At 40.0% G+C, this 17,383-nt stretch overlaps 1 protein-coding gene across 2 annotated transcripts; it reads left to right on the forward strand.

Annotated features, from left to right (window-relative positions):
• The first annotated feature begins 5,796 nt into the window (after positions 1-5,796).
• On the forward strand, positions 5,797-17,033 carry LOC112569049. Of its 2 annotated transcripts, none has more exons than XM_025246696.1 (4): positions 5,797-5,923; positions 15,214-15,591; positions 15,994-16,128; positions 16,684-17,033. In XM_025246696.1, the coding sequence occupies exons 1-4, from the start codon at positions 5,872-5,874 to the stop codon at positions 16,755-16,757; spliced, it is 639 nt and encodes a 212-aa protein (XP_025102481.1). In that variant the 5' UTR covers positions 5,797-5,871; the 3' UTR covers positions 16,758-17,033. The 2 variants fall into 2 exon arrangements, with proteins under 2 accessions (XP_025102481.1, XP_025102480.1); XM_025246695.1 differs by lacking the exon at positions 5,797-5,923 and adding an exon at positions 14,210-14,393.
• Positions 17,034-17,383: the final 350 nt, after the last annotated feature.

The raw sequence follows: 17,383 nt of genomic DNA on the forward strand, positions 1-17,383 counted from the left end.
TAAATCGCAGCAGTAAAACTTCAAAGCTTTTAAGCTGTAACTAAAACTTGCTTGAGAAGCCAGTGCCTGGGCCTTTACTTCAAATCTTCCAGGCTTGTTATAGAGTTTGTATCACCAGCGTGAAGGACTATGTAGACTGTGGTGATTTTTATTTCTTTCAATTCTTTATTTGTTTAATATGCTAGCTTTCAAGTTTTCATAATTCATTCTCTTAGCATTTTTTTTTTACTTAAAACTTAAAAATATTCAAAAAAGGACAAAATATTTTATCGCATTTTACGAAGTACACTTCTATATCAAAAAAGATTCTAAAAACAATCGACTATGCTTGGGAGATTAGAAAATAAGAAATGGACTTTAGCTCAGTCCTACTCAAGCCTGCTATCAATAAAGTATATTAAACAAAGAAGTTTTACTGCTGCGATTTAAAAGCTAGGAGAATTAATTCTCTCCGATTTTGCTCAGGGATTTTAAGCCAACCCAACTGGGATTTGAAAAGACTTTACTGGTGGTCGTGGTTCCGAGTCAAACAGTATCCGCATGATGTTCGAATATTAACCACGAAAGCAGCAAAGGTGTAGTAGAATTTAAAGTCTAGTGAGCATCAGATGACTGGGTTGAGCTCAACCCGGTTACAATACTGTGATTTAAAGAGTATTGGACAGTTTTATTTATAGTGAGATTTTTTTATGTGTTTTTTTTCCACAACATCAAAGCCAGGCTCCAAGATCTTTTACACGAGCACAAGTTTTCAGGGTGGGCATCAACAATCTTAATACAAATTCACACACGCACGCGCTGTAATACAACGTGCCGACGCCACTAGGCACCAACCTACTACTCGCGTGGAACATGAACAGATTACTGCATACCTCCTCAATTTTAATATTAAGCATCTAAAGCAATAAGAATAAAATTGCAAGGTTGACAGTGTACAACATTGGAAACTACAGTGACAGGGAAATCAAACTGCTGAGACAGTACCGCCTCACGAGTAGCAACATGGCGGCTGGTCAGCTTCAAGCAGAGCTTATCAGGTCTAGTCATTAGTTTGTCATCAGCGGGCTCAGTACCCGATGTGATAATACCTTAATCAGTCGTCAAGGCAATATTCGCAATACAAACACTACAAATTTTTAATTGCTCAAGTATTGATTTCCGTAGAAACAGGTTGACACCACATCATATTTTTAGGTGATACGTAAGAACCAGTAGAACTGGTTGTGTGTTGTTCTTGTCATTGTGTTGTGGCACTCGCAGGAGACACACCTTTGGTTCCACTCGCTACATTATCATTAACTGCTCAACATACATAAAAGAAACCAATCATTAACCTTCTGATGGGAATCTTATTTTTGTGGGTCTTTTTCTTACCTGAAGGTAAGTTTCTTAATTCTTAAAATGCCTTAATCATCCCAAAGATGATTCACTTTCTTACCATATCATTAACCTACCAAGCAGGTAGATTTTTTTTTTGCGGGGGGGGGGATTTCTTGAACATTGCAAACTCATTTGAATGATGTGTTCTTTTGGTAACAAAATATGCAAAGTATTGTGTTTAACGAGCTGTATTGCATGCACATCAGTTTTCTTAACACTAAAGGCATTCTATGATATAAAAGGCAAGAATACAATAGAAGCAGATCCATTTTACATACTATATAAAAATATATACTTTTATATTAGACAGACATAATAAACAAATAAAATTAGAAATTATTGCCCCCACAGAATAAATGATAGTGATTTCATAACGCTTTATCAACAGGCAGTTATTGAGTATCAAGAGGCTTTATGTCGAAATTTATCCTTTAGTACTCATAAGTGGTATTATTTTTAGATGATATCATTCACGTCCTGTCCTGTCCTGTCAGGCAACCACACGACTGATTTCATGTGCTGTCAAATGACTGCAGAAATCGCCACAGAATCTTTATGTTTACAACTGTTTGCATTGCTTCACCTGCTTCTAAAAGCTTTACGACTACGATGTGTAATTATGAAAGACTTAGATTGTCGATGGGTTTGCGTTCGGGGGTGTAATTTTTACCTGTAAATATTTACATCGGTAAATATGTGATAAGTTCTTATAAGATACAGCTGCTAACTGCGAGACCGTAGTGGTTTTGACCGACTGACCGACAAGCAGCCAGCCATCTTTTCAGGTAACATCGACAGGTATTCTGGCGAAACGAGTTCAGAATTGCTCACACACCATGTGACTAGTCCATATCAGACGGCTATCACAAAGCACTCAGCTAGCATGCGTCGACTTTATGAGCAGTAACTGACAGCTGCAGAAAGAAAAAAAGAAAAAAGAAGAACCAGGGTACATTCAACTAATCAAGGTACATTCAACTAATAAGGGTACATTCAAAGAAGCATGACGCAGATCGGAAGCTAATCGATGCCCGGCAAATCATTGTTCAGCAGCGTACACCCATCACAACTTTACAAACAAGTACACACCATGTCGCAGTCAATATCATTACTATAACAAAAATTACTTGAGAAACATGATGTATGTTTTTCTTCCTTTCACAAGGTCCGTCCCCCTGGGTTCGTAGTCATGACGAGACAGCAAGTCGTTGCCAAGGACAACATGGGGAAATCAAGGCTAGAACTAATTGCCCCACGAATGTTGCTTTACCACAGTGGCCGTAGCTATAAAGTGGTGGTAAACGGATATACAGTGTATAGTAATATCCCCGGGGTCCAGATACTGTTAAGTAATTACGGAGACAAGATGTTTGCCCTTTGCTTTGTTTTGTTTTGGAACTGGACAACGACTTACCGTTGGGTCATAAAAATGACAAATGGGATAGCGACCCAGGGTATGTCACACTCCTACAGACAACCTTTCACTTCAGTCATTATACAGTCCTACATCGTGATTTGGTTGCTGGAGGTGCTGAGCGCCTCGCCAGAAATGGAATCCTTGTTAAGATGTCTGTGACAATCGGAAAGTACCGATAAGGAATTATTTATGTATAGTCATGGGCTGAACTGATTTCAATATGAGCGTCTGCGTGCGTAAGTGTGTATGTATATGAGTGTAGGTGAGCATATGACCGGAAGTCAGTCGCTTACGAGAGCATGCAAACAGTCTACGTAAATTTCTAAACAGGGCGTCATCGTTGTATTTTGCAGCTAGTTCCAATGAATCAACAGAAAAAAGTAGTGTTCTGATGATTGGTCAAACAGTTAATGGTGTGATGACAGCAATCGTAATAGCTGCTGTAGTTACTCTTCTGATTATCATGCTTTGTAGGCGCTGTGGTATGTGCAGAGCAGCTTTTGCTTACATTTTTTACAATATTTGCTTTTGTAATTATTTCTTTACATGTTTCGGACAGTTTCCATTTAAGTATTTTGAAATGTTAAATTCAAGTATTAGCATCTTTTGATTTTATTTGCGACAGTAATACAATGATACAATGATTTTTTGTGACACTGTTATAAATTGTAAGGGACAATGAGTGCTGGTTATGTACCCGATAAGACATGCAAATTACAACTACATTATGTTGACTAATTTTTAGTGACAAGATAAATTCAATAAAAGATCTTTTGTTACAGATCTTTGCAAAAGAAAAAAGAAAAAGAATGACAATTCTCCAACATAGCAAGACAAGGATTGCCTCTGGAGGTCGATAGAAATGAAGTGAACAGCAAATGACACACTAGATATATATTAATATTTTTAAAACATTAACTTGCGGCTTGGGCCATCACAAATACACATTTATCCTAAAACTGATCTCGTTTGCTAAATTAAAAAAAAACTGTTGTTAACTAGAGATAACAAGAAATACACGAGAAGGGTTCTTACATACAAAAAGGGAAATAAATCTGCCCGGTCTATAATCACAGATTTAAGAGTTATTTCCCGTGAGTGCTTGCTGAGCAAGTTAATTTAATCTAAACAGTTTGACGGTTCAAACCTCACCGTGCTAAAACTTTCGTGCTCTGGTCCTGCAGCAAAATACTTCACTTTAAGATAACCAACAATGTTTGTGCTAAAGTAAACTTTTTATTAGGCTTAGTTATTAATTTAATAGCATAATCTTTTGAATCTTTTCAGCACAATTATACCTGTGTGTGTGTGTGCCTGCATGTGCTGTAAGCGGACCAAACACTGTGATCGGATCATCGGCTCCTAAAGAGCAATCAGCCCGTTCCTCGTTGTTGTTCCAGGGAAGAGGTCAAAGGTTCCTATATTCCTTAGACTTTAGCACTTACTTGTAGGTGTGATGCCTGATCTAATATCTCGCGTTATGTTATGTTGTTTTTTTGTTGTTTTTTTTCACTAAATACACACCCAAACTTATCCGACCTTAGAATCCGGATCAGATTTAATTTACAACTGCTTTGACATCACTCAGGTCGTTTTCTCAAGGTACAGACATCTCATTCATTCAGACCAGGACAAATATATGACATTTTGTACAGACATGAAGAGGTGTGTGTTGTCAGGAAACACACGACTGAGACTTAGTACGAAGTGCGGTCACCAACCTCGTAGAACACCAGAAACCATCTCTTGCAATTGTCATGCATGAGATGGACTTGTTCGGCCATGCAGTCCAGTACGACTAAGTGCATTCTTCAGAATACTTTGAAGACACTGGGCAGAAGAAGACCTGGTTATCAAGTGTATAGGAGTGGACTGGTCGTTCCTTGTAGGACCTTCTTATCATCGCTTGACACTGTCAGCCGCTGCGTCTCTCCATTTGTCCCCTGACCCCAACCCCTCGATGACCAGTATCAACGGACCATCATAATCGCTCGTCAGCTGGTACAAGTCAAGAGATTATTTATGTATATTTTTACCTCTTAATATCTATGTATTTACTCCATCAGTAGGAATAAGAGAGCCACTAGCCGCAGTCTAAAACCCTCCATGGCGGGTAAAACTTCTTAACATTACATGTACGTTTGATATATAAATGGACCGATTTAATATTTGGTGTTTGAAAACATGTTGAGGCTCTTCTTAAAATGAACTTTACTTAGTGCACACTAATTTTCAAATTAATTATGCATTTTCTGTGAATACTGATCATACCACTTAGTCTATGGTGACTTTTTGTCTAACTCGGAAGCATATAATGCAGACAGCTTTGTGTAAGGATGGTGCCCGGATTTTCTTTTTTTTTTTTTAATGTCTTAATTTTTTCAATCTTCAGGTCTGGTACCAGCTGGGTCAGCAAAGGGCAAATAAGGCTCCTGGTAGTTTGTCACCTAGAAGGCCTGGGTTCAGATCTCGTTTCGGGTCACTCGATCTCTGTAACATCAGTTGGCATGGCTTGCCGTCGGAGGTTTTCTCTGGGTACTTTGGCTTTCTCTCCACTTCCCTCTCCCTCAATAATGCGAAGTAACCTCAAGTTGAAGGCTATTCATACCCAAACAAACAACAACAAATACAACAAAAAATCGCTATCAAGCTAGCACGCTCTCAGGATCCGACGTTAGCGCTGTCACCTCTGTTATAGCATTATACATAACAGTTCGAATAAAGTGCCCGTGGAACATAAAAATCACAATGTTTGCCCTCCGGTTAGGTTGTGCATGTTTTATCACGTGTGTATTATGTTTGTGTGCGTTAACTGCGAGCGCCTGTGGGTGTCACCGTAGCGAGGTAACGCCATGCAGTCAAAACACGTGATAGGCTCTTGTATCACGTGATTCCCCCCCCCCCCCCTTGTTTTTTTTTTAAAAGATCTCGTCAGTGATATACGTATGAGTAGTTTCTCAGAAGTACGACCTATTTACGTTCAGCCATGTATCACGTGACTTTTTTTGGCGAAACAGCTCGACTCTGTTCACTGCATTGCACTAAGGGCTCCCAGCTAAACAGGAGAAAGAAATATGTATATTGAACTGGAATTTCTGATTTTATTCGTCTGTCTCTCACTTGAAGGTAAGAATTTATTTGCTTTTTGATCTGCAAAGCTGGGCGGGTGAGGCCATGGGCAACATTAGATTGGCAATACATGTTACCATTATTTACAAACAATGCATCTTTATAAGATGTAAACTGTTGTTCCATTTGTGAATAGTGACTTTTTCCCTCTTACAGAAAAGGTCCTTAGTCTGACAGAAAAACAGAAATTTTTGTTTAGTACAAAGTAATTTTACTTGTAGAAGATGTTTGTCTTGTAATCAGTGCAAATAAACAGGATCAGTAAGTGAGGGTCAGACAGCGAAGGAAAGGTTTCCAATAATTTTTCCAAGGTCTGGCTGGCAAACAGCCAAACAACTGATCTTCCGAACGACAAGCTTCATAGGTTATAAATGGTGTAGTTGTGGCCTGGATATGGTAACCCTGATCATTATTCTCATCTGAATAGCAGACCGTTGTGGACTAGAGATCCCACTCTCACTCCTATTACTCATTGTCGCTATATATAGAGTTGATGATGATGATGGGGTTTTATAACGCGCAAAATCCGTATCATGGAGAAACGCTCAATGCGCCACAAGCATAGTTCCACAAGCTATCCTCGCCAAGCGGTTCATTGTACACTGCCTGGTGTTCACATTTCGCCAGTCTGTTTCCTACAAAACACTCTCCCTTCACTCTGTTTGAATGGAAAAGATAACTGCAAATACTGGCAAGAAAAAAACCCACAAAACTTACAATCACATCCCAAAGAATTCTGAAGAGATAAAGTCATTTGAATCTCACGCACACCCGAACTTAAGATTGATCGGTAGATTGATCGACAGATTGACAAACAAATATAATCCCAGGCAAGTGTAGATATAATGTTCCAAATGAAGGTATGTAAAAAAGACATTCTCCAAAACCTCGCTGACGACACATTACACAGCCATCCATTGTGACAATGCTAAAAAAAATCAAACACCAAGGACTTACATAATTAGTCTAATGCATTTTTTTAGTTCAGTGTTGCTTGGTTTGTAACAAGGAGGTTAACAAATTGATAAATAACAATAACCCAAAGTAGCAACACCTTTGCGTTACTAAACAAACGGGTGTCACGTGCTCCGATGTGCAGGGATGGGCAAGCTACTTTCAATTTGTAGCCTACACTACAGCTACAATTTTCCAAAACGTAGCCAGCTACTTTGGGCTACTTTTAAAATGTAGCCAGCTTCTTTTGGCTACTTTTTAAAGCGTGATGTTATAAAAGTTGGCTGTAGCCAGCTGGCTGTAGCAACATACACAAACATCAAACGTACACACAAAACACTATTACTTGCTAACACAAGAACTGGTTTTTATATACATTGACCTTTATTCTGATCTGAGACCACCAAAAACTCCATATTAACAACAAAATGCATAGGTATAAAACAAACTTTTGACTTAGTGCTGATAATTTGTGAATACTGTTAAAACAAATCTACATGCTTTCAGTCCTCCATGGAATTGAACTTGACCAGAACTTTGGCCTGGAAGTTGATGCCTGTCACCCTAGTGCGCAGCTTTGTCATGATAAGTCCTGCCAGACTGAACTATCTCTCAACCGCAGCACTGACGGTGTTGGTGCGCAAATAAATTTGTTTGATCGTGGGCTATTTGTCCAGTTCATTGACATTCTGCGACAATCCAGACATCAGGAAGGTAGTTGTCTCAGGGGTGCCGGTAACTTCTTCATAATGATGAAGTCTGCCTGTTCAGTTAAGCACTTGGTTGGGGACTGGACTGGCGTGTCCATCAATGCTGCCTCTCCAGTCAAGAGGGATCTGCATTCTCACGCAGGGTTTGGTCCCCAGTTAACATCAACTTGCACCTGAAACAATAATATGCACAATAATTAATGCTTTGTTTAATTTGGTTAAATTTTCTCTTTTTTCTTATTGTTGTTTTTTAATTACTGGGGTGGGTGGGAGGGGGAGGGGGAAGTGAAACAATTTTGTTAGTAAACAAATGAAATACACACACACACTTTATGACAAAGACTAAATAGATAGTACAGAAACGGTAAAGACAGCAGTTTGATCAGTCGTCGCCCCAGCGGTAATCACGTTGATGCAACCCCTTACCTTTCCACAATCTTTACAACATGTACACTCCTCTATTCCAAAAGCAGAAAAGCAAGAAGATGAAGAATGAAGATCGATGAAAATCTCAACGAACTTACCTGCAAGTGCGTTCTCAAATTAGACGCCGACGTCTTGTTCGTTGAGTACTTTTTCGTGCTGCCGCACCCATTTTTGCATTTGAAAGTATAGTATACCCACTTTCTGTTGCTTCACAAAATGTAAAGAATTTCAAGTAAGGCTCGAAATTGATGGGTACGTCCATCTTCGTTTTTCAAATGAAACAAAATACAGTGGTACCTCGACATACGAGTGCCCTGACATACGAGTGTTTTGAGATACGAGCCGCCGAGCGAGCGATATTTTGCTTCGAGATAAGAGCAAGATTTGAGATACGAGGAATCGCACACTACACCGCTGCACACGACACCAACATGCTCAGTCTGTGTGCTTGTTTCCCTCGTTTTCGAAGCATTTTTGATAAGTTGGGTTCGCGTTTTTTTGCTTTTTGTACATTTACAAAACTTTGTCACATTTATTTTTATAACCATGGGTCCGAAGAAGAAGATGATGTCTATTGAATTAAAGCGCGAAATCTAGAAAAAACATGAGCAAGGTGTGCGAGTAATTGACTTGGCGAGGATGTACGGGTGTAGCACATCAATGATATGTTCTGAGCTTAAACAGGAGTTGATAAAGGGTACAACGCCAGCTAGGGGCGTTACAATAATTTCTAAGCTCCGGACTTCTCTCCATGAAAAGATGGAGAAACTATTGACTGTGTGGTTGACAGAGAAGCAGCTTCAAGGAGGAACCTTAACACAAAGCATCATGTGTGAGAAGGCACGAGCGATTTACGGTGATTTGCTGAAGCAGATCCCACACACTTCCACAAACGAAGAATTTAATGTATGTTTTTATAGAATATGTATTTGTTATTCATAAATAAATGTTTCTTCTTGTAAATACACTTTTTCTTATTCAAAAACACTTAACAAAAACAACTGAGGTGGTGTTTTGGGAGCTGGAACGGATTAATGGCATTTCAATTAATCTCAATGGGGAAAATTGCTTTGAGATACGAGCAATTTGACATACGAGCAAGGTTACGGAACGAATTAAACTCGTATGTCGAGGTACCACTGTACCTGGCAAATCGTTCCCGCCACATGGACGACCCAGTACTTGCGGTTACTGAGCGTGCGAGACACGTGGGTGTCTGGCTGTCAACACACCGAGCAGTGAGAGCAGTGGCTGTCGTCGTCTTGCTGACACGCTGTCGACGAATGGTCGTGAAAGTAGCCAACATGTAGCCAAGTGTCATGGATCTAGTCAGAGTGCTAGGACTGGGCGCGTGTGTAGATGAAAGCGTGCGAATGATGGACGTTCTCTAAATAGAACGTGACAAATGACGTAGAGTGACGTAAAAAGAAATAGTGAGGTAAGAGAGAGGATCGTTGAGAGGGGATATGGAAGCAGAAGGACGGAGAGGACATTTTTTTTGGAAGAAGAAGGAGGTTAAAAGAGCGGATAGAAGACGGAGTGAGTTAGAAGAGAGCCTTTGCCAAGACAATGTGCCTCGCGAGTGAGTAAAAGATTGAGTGTGATAGTCAAAGAAGAAACCAGCGTGTTAGTGACTGTATTTTTTTAGTCGAGATTTCTTCTTTTGAGTTTTTGTTTAGTAAACAAGGGCAGACTCGATCGAACAGGCGAATCTTTTTTTTTTCTGAGTGAAAGAACGCGCAATTGTCCGACCCGCTGGTGAGTTTGAGAGAGCGAGAAACTATAGGCACCGGCGGCGTCGTGACAATTTGGTGACCCCGACGTGATTCGCCTGTTGCGGGTCTGTCTGCGTCGTGAAGAAGCTGAAGGATTTCTTTTAAAAAGATTCGTAAAAGAGAATATAAAGAGAGTTAGAATGGCTGTTCAGGAACAAACTCCAGGATGGTATATTCCTGAACTCCCCATATTCCAGGAAGACAAAGACGACATAGATGACTTTTTATGTGTATTTGAAACACAAGCCCAAGTTCTCAACTGGCCGAAAGAGATGTGGAGCCTGAATCTGGCCGCTAAGTTGCAAGGCCAAGCCTTGAATGTGTATTGTACATTGGCTCGCAAGGGGGAAACTAGTTATGAGATGTTAAAAGAGAAATTACTACGGACTTTTCAGCGTGCAGAAGAGGAATACAGAGAAAAATTTAGAACTGTGCGGCCTCATGCTACTGAATCCATGACGGCCTTCTTGAAAAGAATATCCTACCTAGCGACAGATGGATTTCCCGCACCAGATACCGAAGGATTATGAACACTTGAGAGATCTGCTACTAACAGAACAATACTATGAAAGTGTGTCTAAAGACCTATCCGTACACCTGCGAAGAGAGAGGCTTAACCACAGCTGATGCTTTGGCAGAGCAGGCTGAGCGTTACCGGATGGCACATCCAAACAAGTGTCTGGCGAGAAGGACCGATACATCCTTGTTCGCCAAAGTGGGATACAGCTCCCAACCTTCATCTATTATGACGCAGTCGCAAAAAGAGAAATGCGAGCGATATCCTTCAGAAGCAGGGCAACAGGAATTTTCCTTCCCACAGAGAGGTAGAAGAAATATGCCACCTCCTAGATCCGTTCAAAGCATGTCGTCATCAAACCATTGGTTGGAGAAGGATGACTCAGACCATCCATTACATTGGACACCCCCAAGGCGATGTTACACTTGCCAACGATATGGACACATAGCCAGGTATTGTCATTACCATAGAGCTCGATACCCAAACAGCAATGAAGCTACCCTGAGAAAGGAGAACCGTCTCCGGCAAGTGTCACTGCTATGTTTACAGCCTCAAACAGAAGAGAAAGAGCACAAGAACACAGATACCAAGTAAATGTTAGAAGGGAAAACTACTCATCATTATCTAGAGTCTGAGAGGACCAAGGCTCAACGTGTGTCACAAGCACAACAGCCGTCAATACAGAGAGAATCAACTCTTCAGGAGGTTCATGAAGAACTGAACCACAAAATCAACGACCTCAGTGATGAAATCAAAGCCGTGCAACAAAGTTTACAGAACTTTAAAGAAATACAGAACATCGTGAACGCAGATTGCAGAGAGAAATCAGTGACCGGGACAAAGAAATTATTCGGCTTAAGGCTGAGACAGAGGTTTGGCGAAAAGAAAGAGATGAAATGTGTAAACAACAGTGGGTCACAGTTGGTGACTTTGAAGAAAAAGTTCACGAACTTGAATTAGGTCATAAGAAACAGTCCGATGACCTTCAGAAAGCCTTAGCAGAAATCAAATTCTTCAAGGAACATAAAGAAAGCATGAAGAAAGAACTTGAGAATACTGTAACACAAGAGAAATCTCTGGAAATGGCAAATACTGAGACTAACAAAGTGGTGGAACGATTGACAAAACTGATAAGAGAACTCAAACAAATATACGATGACGAGAGAAAAACTAAAAAGGTGTATCTGGGCATGAGACACCAGAAGTCGAGTGAGATAGAGGAAAAGACGACAGACATTGGCACCTTGGCCAAAGAAGTTGAGGTTCATCAGACCTTCAAAGAATTCAAGACAGATCTGGGAAAAGTCAAGAAAAAACGAGCATTTTCAGAGGACTATTATGGGACAACTTTCAAAGATTTAGGATATCTGCTGCTAAGTTTTGAGCCAGAGGGCAAAAACAAGAAGACGAAAATTGTGAGAGCTCTCAAGAAGAGAACTGTCAAACTAATCTTTACATGAGTCTGTAAGGATAGAATACAAGCCTACTATGACTGTTGATTTTCAAAAGAGACGTGTCGCGAGAAAAAGGATATTGTTATTTACTGTAAAATTCAGAGAAAAAAAGAGTGACTACGAACATTAACATTGGGATTAGTATAGTGTTTGTCATGTAACCTAGCTTTACGGACTATGAAAAAAAATTAGGAAAATTTTTTTTCAATGGAAGGGGGGAGAAATGTCATGGATCTAGTCAGAGTGCTAGGACTGGGCGCGTGTGTAGATGAAAGCGTGCGAATGATGGACGTTCTCTAAATAGAACGTGACAAATGACGTAGAGTGACGTAAAAAGAAATAGTGAGGTAAGAGAGAGGATCGTTGAGAGGGGATATGGAAGCAGAAGGACGGAGAGGACATTTTTTTTGGAAGAAGAAGGAGGTTAAAAGAGCGGATAGAAGACGGAGTGAGTTAGAAGAGAGCCTTTGCCAAGACAATGTGCCTCGCGAGTGAGTAAAAGATTGAGTGTGATAGTCAAAGAAGAAACCAGCGTGTTAGTGACTGTATTTTTTTAGTCGAGATTTCTTCTTTTGAGTTTTTGTTTAGTAAACAAGGGCAGACTCGATCGAACAGGCGAATCTTTTTTTTTTCTGAGTGAAAGAACGCGCAATTGTCCGACCCGCTGGTGAGTTTGAGAGAGCGAGAAACTATAGGCACCGGCGGCGTCGTGACACCAAGCTACAGCTACTTTCTAAAATGTAGCTACGGCTACAAGCTACTTTTTTTTTAATTTGTAGCCGGCTACACTACAAGCTACAAAATTTGTAGCCGGCTACAGTAGCTGTAGCTTGGCTACAGCTACTTCCCATCCCTGTACCTGTGTGTGTGAGTGCCTGCGTGTGCTGTAAGCGGACCGAACACTGTGATCGGATCATCGGCTCCTATAGAGCAATCACCCCGTTCCTCGTTGTTGTTCCAGGGAAGAGGTCAAAGGTTCCTACATTCCTTAAACTTTTGCACTTACTTGTAGGTGTGATGCCTAATTAATATCTCGCGTTATGTTTTTTTCCCCACTTAATACCCACCCAAACTTATCCGACCTTAGAATCTGGATCAGATTTAATTCACAACTGCCTTGACATCACTGAACTCGTTTGCTCAAGGTACAGACATCTCATTCATTCAGACCAGGACAAACATATGACATTTTGTACACACACAAAGAAGTGTGTGTTGCACGACTAAGATTCGTACGAAGTGCGGTCACCAACCTCGTAGAACACCAGGAACCAATTCTTGCAATTATGATGCGTGTAATGGGCTCGTTTGGCCATGCAATCCAGCACTACTAAGTGCCTTCTTCAGAATACTTTGAAGACACTGAGGTGGACAGAGGAAGAAATGGCAGAAAGTGTACAGGAGTGGACTGGTCGTTCCTTGTAGGACCTGCTCATCATTGCTTGACACTGTCAGCCGCTGCGTCTCTTCTTTTGTCCCCAACCCCAACCCCTCGATGACTAGTATCAACGGACCATCATAACCGCTCGTAAGCTGGTACAAGTCAAGAGATGATGTATGTATATTTTACCTCTTAATATTTATGCATTTATTCCATCAGGAGGAATAAGAGAGCCACTAACCGTAGTCTAAAACCCTCCATGGCGGGTAAAACTTCCTAGCATTACATGTATGTTTGATATCTAAACGGAACGATTTAATGTTTGGTGTCTGAAAACATTTTGAGGCTCTTCTTTAAATGAACTTTATTTTGTGCACACTAATTTTCAAATTAATTATGCATTTTCTGTGAATACTGATCATGCCACTTACTCAGAAGCATATCATACAGACAGCTTTGTGTAAGGATGGTGCCCATATTCTCTTTTTCGATGTCTTACTTTTTTCAATCTTCAGGTCTGGCACCAGCTGGGTCAGCAAAGGCAAATAAGACTCCTGGTAGCGTAGTGACACTCGCTTGTTACCTGGAATCCCTGGGTTCGGATCTCGTCTCGGGTCACTCTCTGTAACATCCGTTGGCATGGCTTGCCGTCGGAGGTTTTCTCTGGGTACTTTGGCTTTCTCTCCACTTCCCTCTCCCTCAATAATGCGAAGTAACCTCAAGTTGAAGGCTATTCATACACAAACAAACAACAACAAATACAACAAAAAATCGCTATCAAGCTGGCACGCTCTCAGGATCGGACGTTAGCGCTGTCACCTCTGTTGTAACATTATATATAACAGTTCAAATAAAGTGCAAGTGAAACATAAAAATCACAATGTTTGCCCTCCGGTTAGGTTGTATCACGTTTTATCACGTGTGTATGTTTGTGTGCGCTAACTGCGTGTGCTTGCGGGTTTCACCGCTGCGAGGTAACACCATGCAGTCAAAACACGTGATAGGCTCTTGTATCACGTGATTCCCCCCCCCCTTTTTAAAAAAAAAAAGATCTCGTCAATGATATACGTAGGAGTAATTTCTCAGAAGCAGACCTATTTACGTTCAGCCATGTATCACGTGACTTTCTTTACCGAAACATCTCGACTCTGTTCACTGCACTGCACTAAGGGCTCCCAGCTAAACAGGAGAAAGAAATATGTATATTGAACTGGAACTAATGACTTTATTCGTCTGTCTATCACTTGAAGGTAAGAATTTATTTGCTTTTTGATCTGCAAAGCTGGACGGGTGAAGCCATGGGCAACATTATATTGGCAACAACTGTTAACATTATTTATAAAGAATACGTCTTTATAAGATGTAAACTGTTGCTCTATTTGTGAATAATGACTTTTTTCTTCTTACAGGAAAGATCCTTAGTCTGACAGAAAACAGAAGTTTTTGTTTGGTACAAAGTAATTTTACTTGTAGAACATGTTTGTCTTGTAATCAGCGCAAATAAACAGGATCAGTGCGGCTCAAACAGCGAAGCAAAGCTTCCCATGGCTGGCAAACAGCCAAACAAGTGATCTTACGAACGACATGCTTCATTGGCTATAAATGGTGTAGTTGTGGCCCGGATATGGTAACATTATTCTCGTTATTCTCATCTGAATATTATGGACTAGAGATCCCACTCTCACTCCTATTACTCATTGTCGCTATGTATAGAGTGCCACAAGGTATCCTCGCAAAACGGTTCATTGTACACTGCCTGGTGTTCACACGTCGTCACCTCGCCAAACTGTTTCCCACAAAACACTTTCACTTCACTCTGCGTGCATGGAAAAGATAGCTGAAAATACTGGCAAGAAAAAAAATCACAAAACTTACAATCACATCCCCAAAGAATGGTGAGGAGATAAAGTTAGACAAATCTCTGTAAATCCAGAACAGATAACAATAAGAATTACATAATAATTTAAGCCGAAAAGTATTTTTATGGGAGAGAAATTATTTCATTTCTATTTTATAATTTATTGCATTTTATTACTTTGTATTTTTTATTTTTGTAAATCATTGTTGCAGCTGACACATTAGGAATGGAGCTACAATGTCCTGCTTTGTTTCAAGATGGGGAAAATATTATTACTTGCAAAATTAACAAGACAGCAGAGTGTTTATCTCTGAACGGAACAGTGACATTTGAGCTGAGTTTGAACTCTGAGAAAAGAGTCGCATGCCACTCACCCTATGACCCAGGAGTACAGTGCATCCCACGCCAACAACACAGTCCTGGAAGCTGCTGGTGTGAAGAATCATCAGGAGACATCGTCACCTACAAGTTCTCCTACATGGCGAGCACCACTCACGATAGGGGCAGACAACTTGAGTGCAGTTTTCGTGTTTGTCCGCAGAAGCCTCCAGATGTTAACATTAGCGAAGGATGCACTAACATTAGATTCAGTAAGCGTGAGCCAATTTAATAAATATCGATGAATAACTCTCCCGTTCTCAAAATACACACCTGCAATAATCACTGTGCATAAAGAGGTCCATTTGTTACGTTGCTTTACGTCCCTTTAACGTACATCACTAACTTCATCTCTAGGAATCCTCAGCACCGTAAACGTAGCTACTATTTAGAAAAATGTGTTCCTGACCTTCTTCAGTACATGGGATGTTAGTGTTTTTTCAAGTCTTTTCTTTGGAGTTCCTTAGCTTGAAAGATGTGCAGAATATTTTTCATTATTTTCCTAGAGTCCATTTTCCATTTTTTAATGTGTGTGTGTGCGTGAATGTATGCCAGAACATACAGACAGACCAACATCATATCTCCTATTAAAGAGTCACTGTTGTATTTTACAGATAGTCTTAAGGAATCACTACCCAGAAGTGTTATACTGAGGATAGGTGAGACAACTGAGGTCGTACTGACGGCGGTGATTATCGTTATTGTTGTCACTCTCCTGATTGTCATGTTGTCAAAACAGTTTAGTCTATGTAAGTACGGCTCTTCCTCACGTGTCAAGTATATTTTATAAACTACTGTTTAATTTTTAGAAGTTGAAAAACTTTCCGTATTAAGCATATATATAACAAAATTCAGAAAGCTGAAATACCATTAGAAAGAAAAGAAATGCTTGAATCGCTAATACTTACACAAGAGTTGACATTTTGTTTTTCTTCACCTGCTTGTATTTGTTTGGTGTTGATAAGGGATGCTTTTATAAGCATACTGTATTCATTTAGTGAACTTAACTAAGTCTTCAGCTGCTAAGTAGCAATCATGCAATAAAACACTTATCTTCACAAAACGTACTGAAATTGTATTTAGATGATTAGCTACAAACTTTTTTTGATTATCAGGATAAAGAATAAGTTGTTCCAAACTGTAACGACTGTGGCTAGACCTTGTTTACAAGTATTTTGATACTAGTATCCTTGTGTTCTCTCAGTCTCTGGTAATAGTCTCTCAGCTGTTAGAGTGAAGCAGATTGCTGGATTAGTTTGATCTTTTTTTTAATAGTGAATGTAAGAAATTATCTTCATTTGCAGGTTTTTTCAATAGGAAACGGCATGGAGATTCTAACCCTCTACTTCCAACATATCAAGACAAAGACTGCTCATGAAGTTTTAAAGAAATGAATGAGACGAAAAATGTTACAACAGATATTAATATTTAAACCATCCACTTGCTGTGTTGACCACTGCAAAAACAGTTGTGTGGTTTACTTTCGTAGAAAATGTTTTGATCTCACTCAGATACAATGCCTTGGTATCAGATTCTGGATTTAGTAGTTCACTCCACCAGTGTGAATGTATTATGTGGAGAGAACCTCCTGTGTAGCCACTTTGTTACAATTAAGCTACCCATCCAAATAAAAATGGGTTGCCTGTGTGCAAAATGTGTCATTGGTACTTGGGATGGGCAGAGTTTTCAAATTTTTTTTTTTATTTTACCGGCTCGCCGCACAGCTTAGAATTTTGAGACCGACCCGCAAAAAGACAGTTTTGCCCACCCCTGTCCTAATGTCTGCTAATTTCTCTCGAATTCCTTGTTTAAGATTTAGTGAAAAGCAGCAGACTTTTCTCCAAATTCACGCATATAGTTTGGCATGAAACTTCCCTGGCCTTGATTATTTTCACGAATAATTTAAGGACACCAATGACAATATTCACCAATCTATTACCAAACATGTTGAGAGTTTTCGGAAAAACTTTTGGTTTGGATAGGTTACGACCGCTGTAATAAGCA

The sequence above is a fragment of the Pomacea canaliculata genome, linkage group LG7, assembly GCF_003073045.1.
Source record: "Pomacea canaliculata isolate SZHN2017 linkage group LG7, ASM307304v1, whole genome shotgun sequence".
Lineage (NCBI taxonomy): Eukaryota > Metazoa > Mollusca > Gastropoda > Architaenioglossa > Ampullariidae > Pomacea > Pomacea canaliculata.

Bases quoted from the DNA above. Each gene is read 5' to 3' on its own strand.
- LOC112569049 (XM_025246696.1), top strand. From the start codon at position 5,872: ATGTATATTGAACTGGAATTTCTGATTTTATTCGTCTGTCTCTCACTT. The intron at 15,592-15,993 runs GTAAGCGTGAGC...TGTATTTTACAG, and splicing joins ATGCACTAACATTAGATTCA to ATAGTCTTAAGGAATCACTA. The intron at 16,129-16,683 runs GTAAGTACGGCT...CTTCATTTGCAG, and splicing joins GTCAAAACAGTTTAGTCTAT to GTTTTTTCAATAGGAAACGG.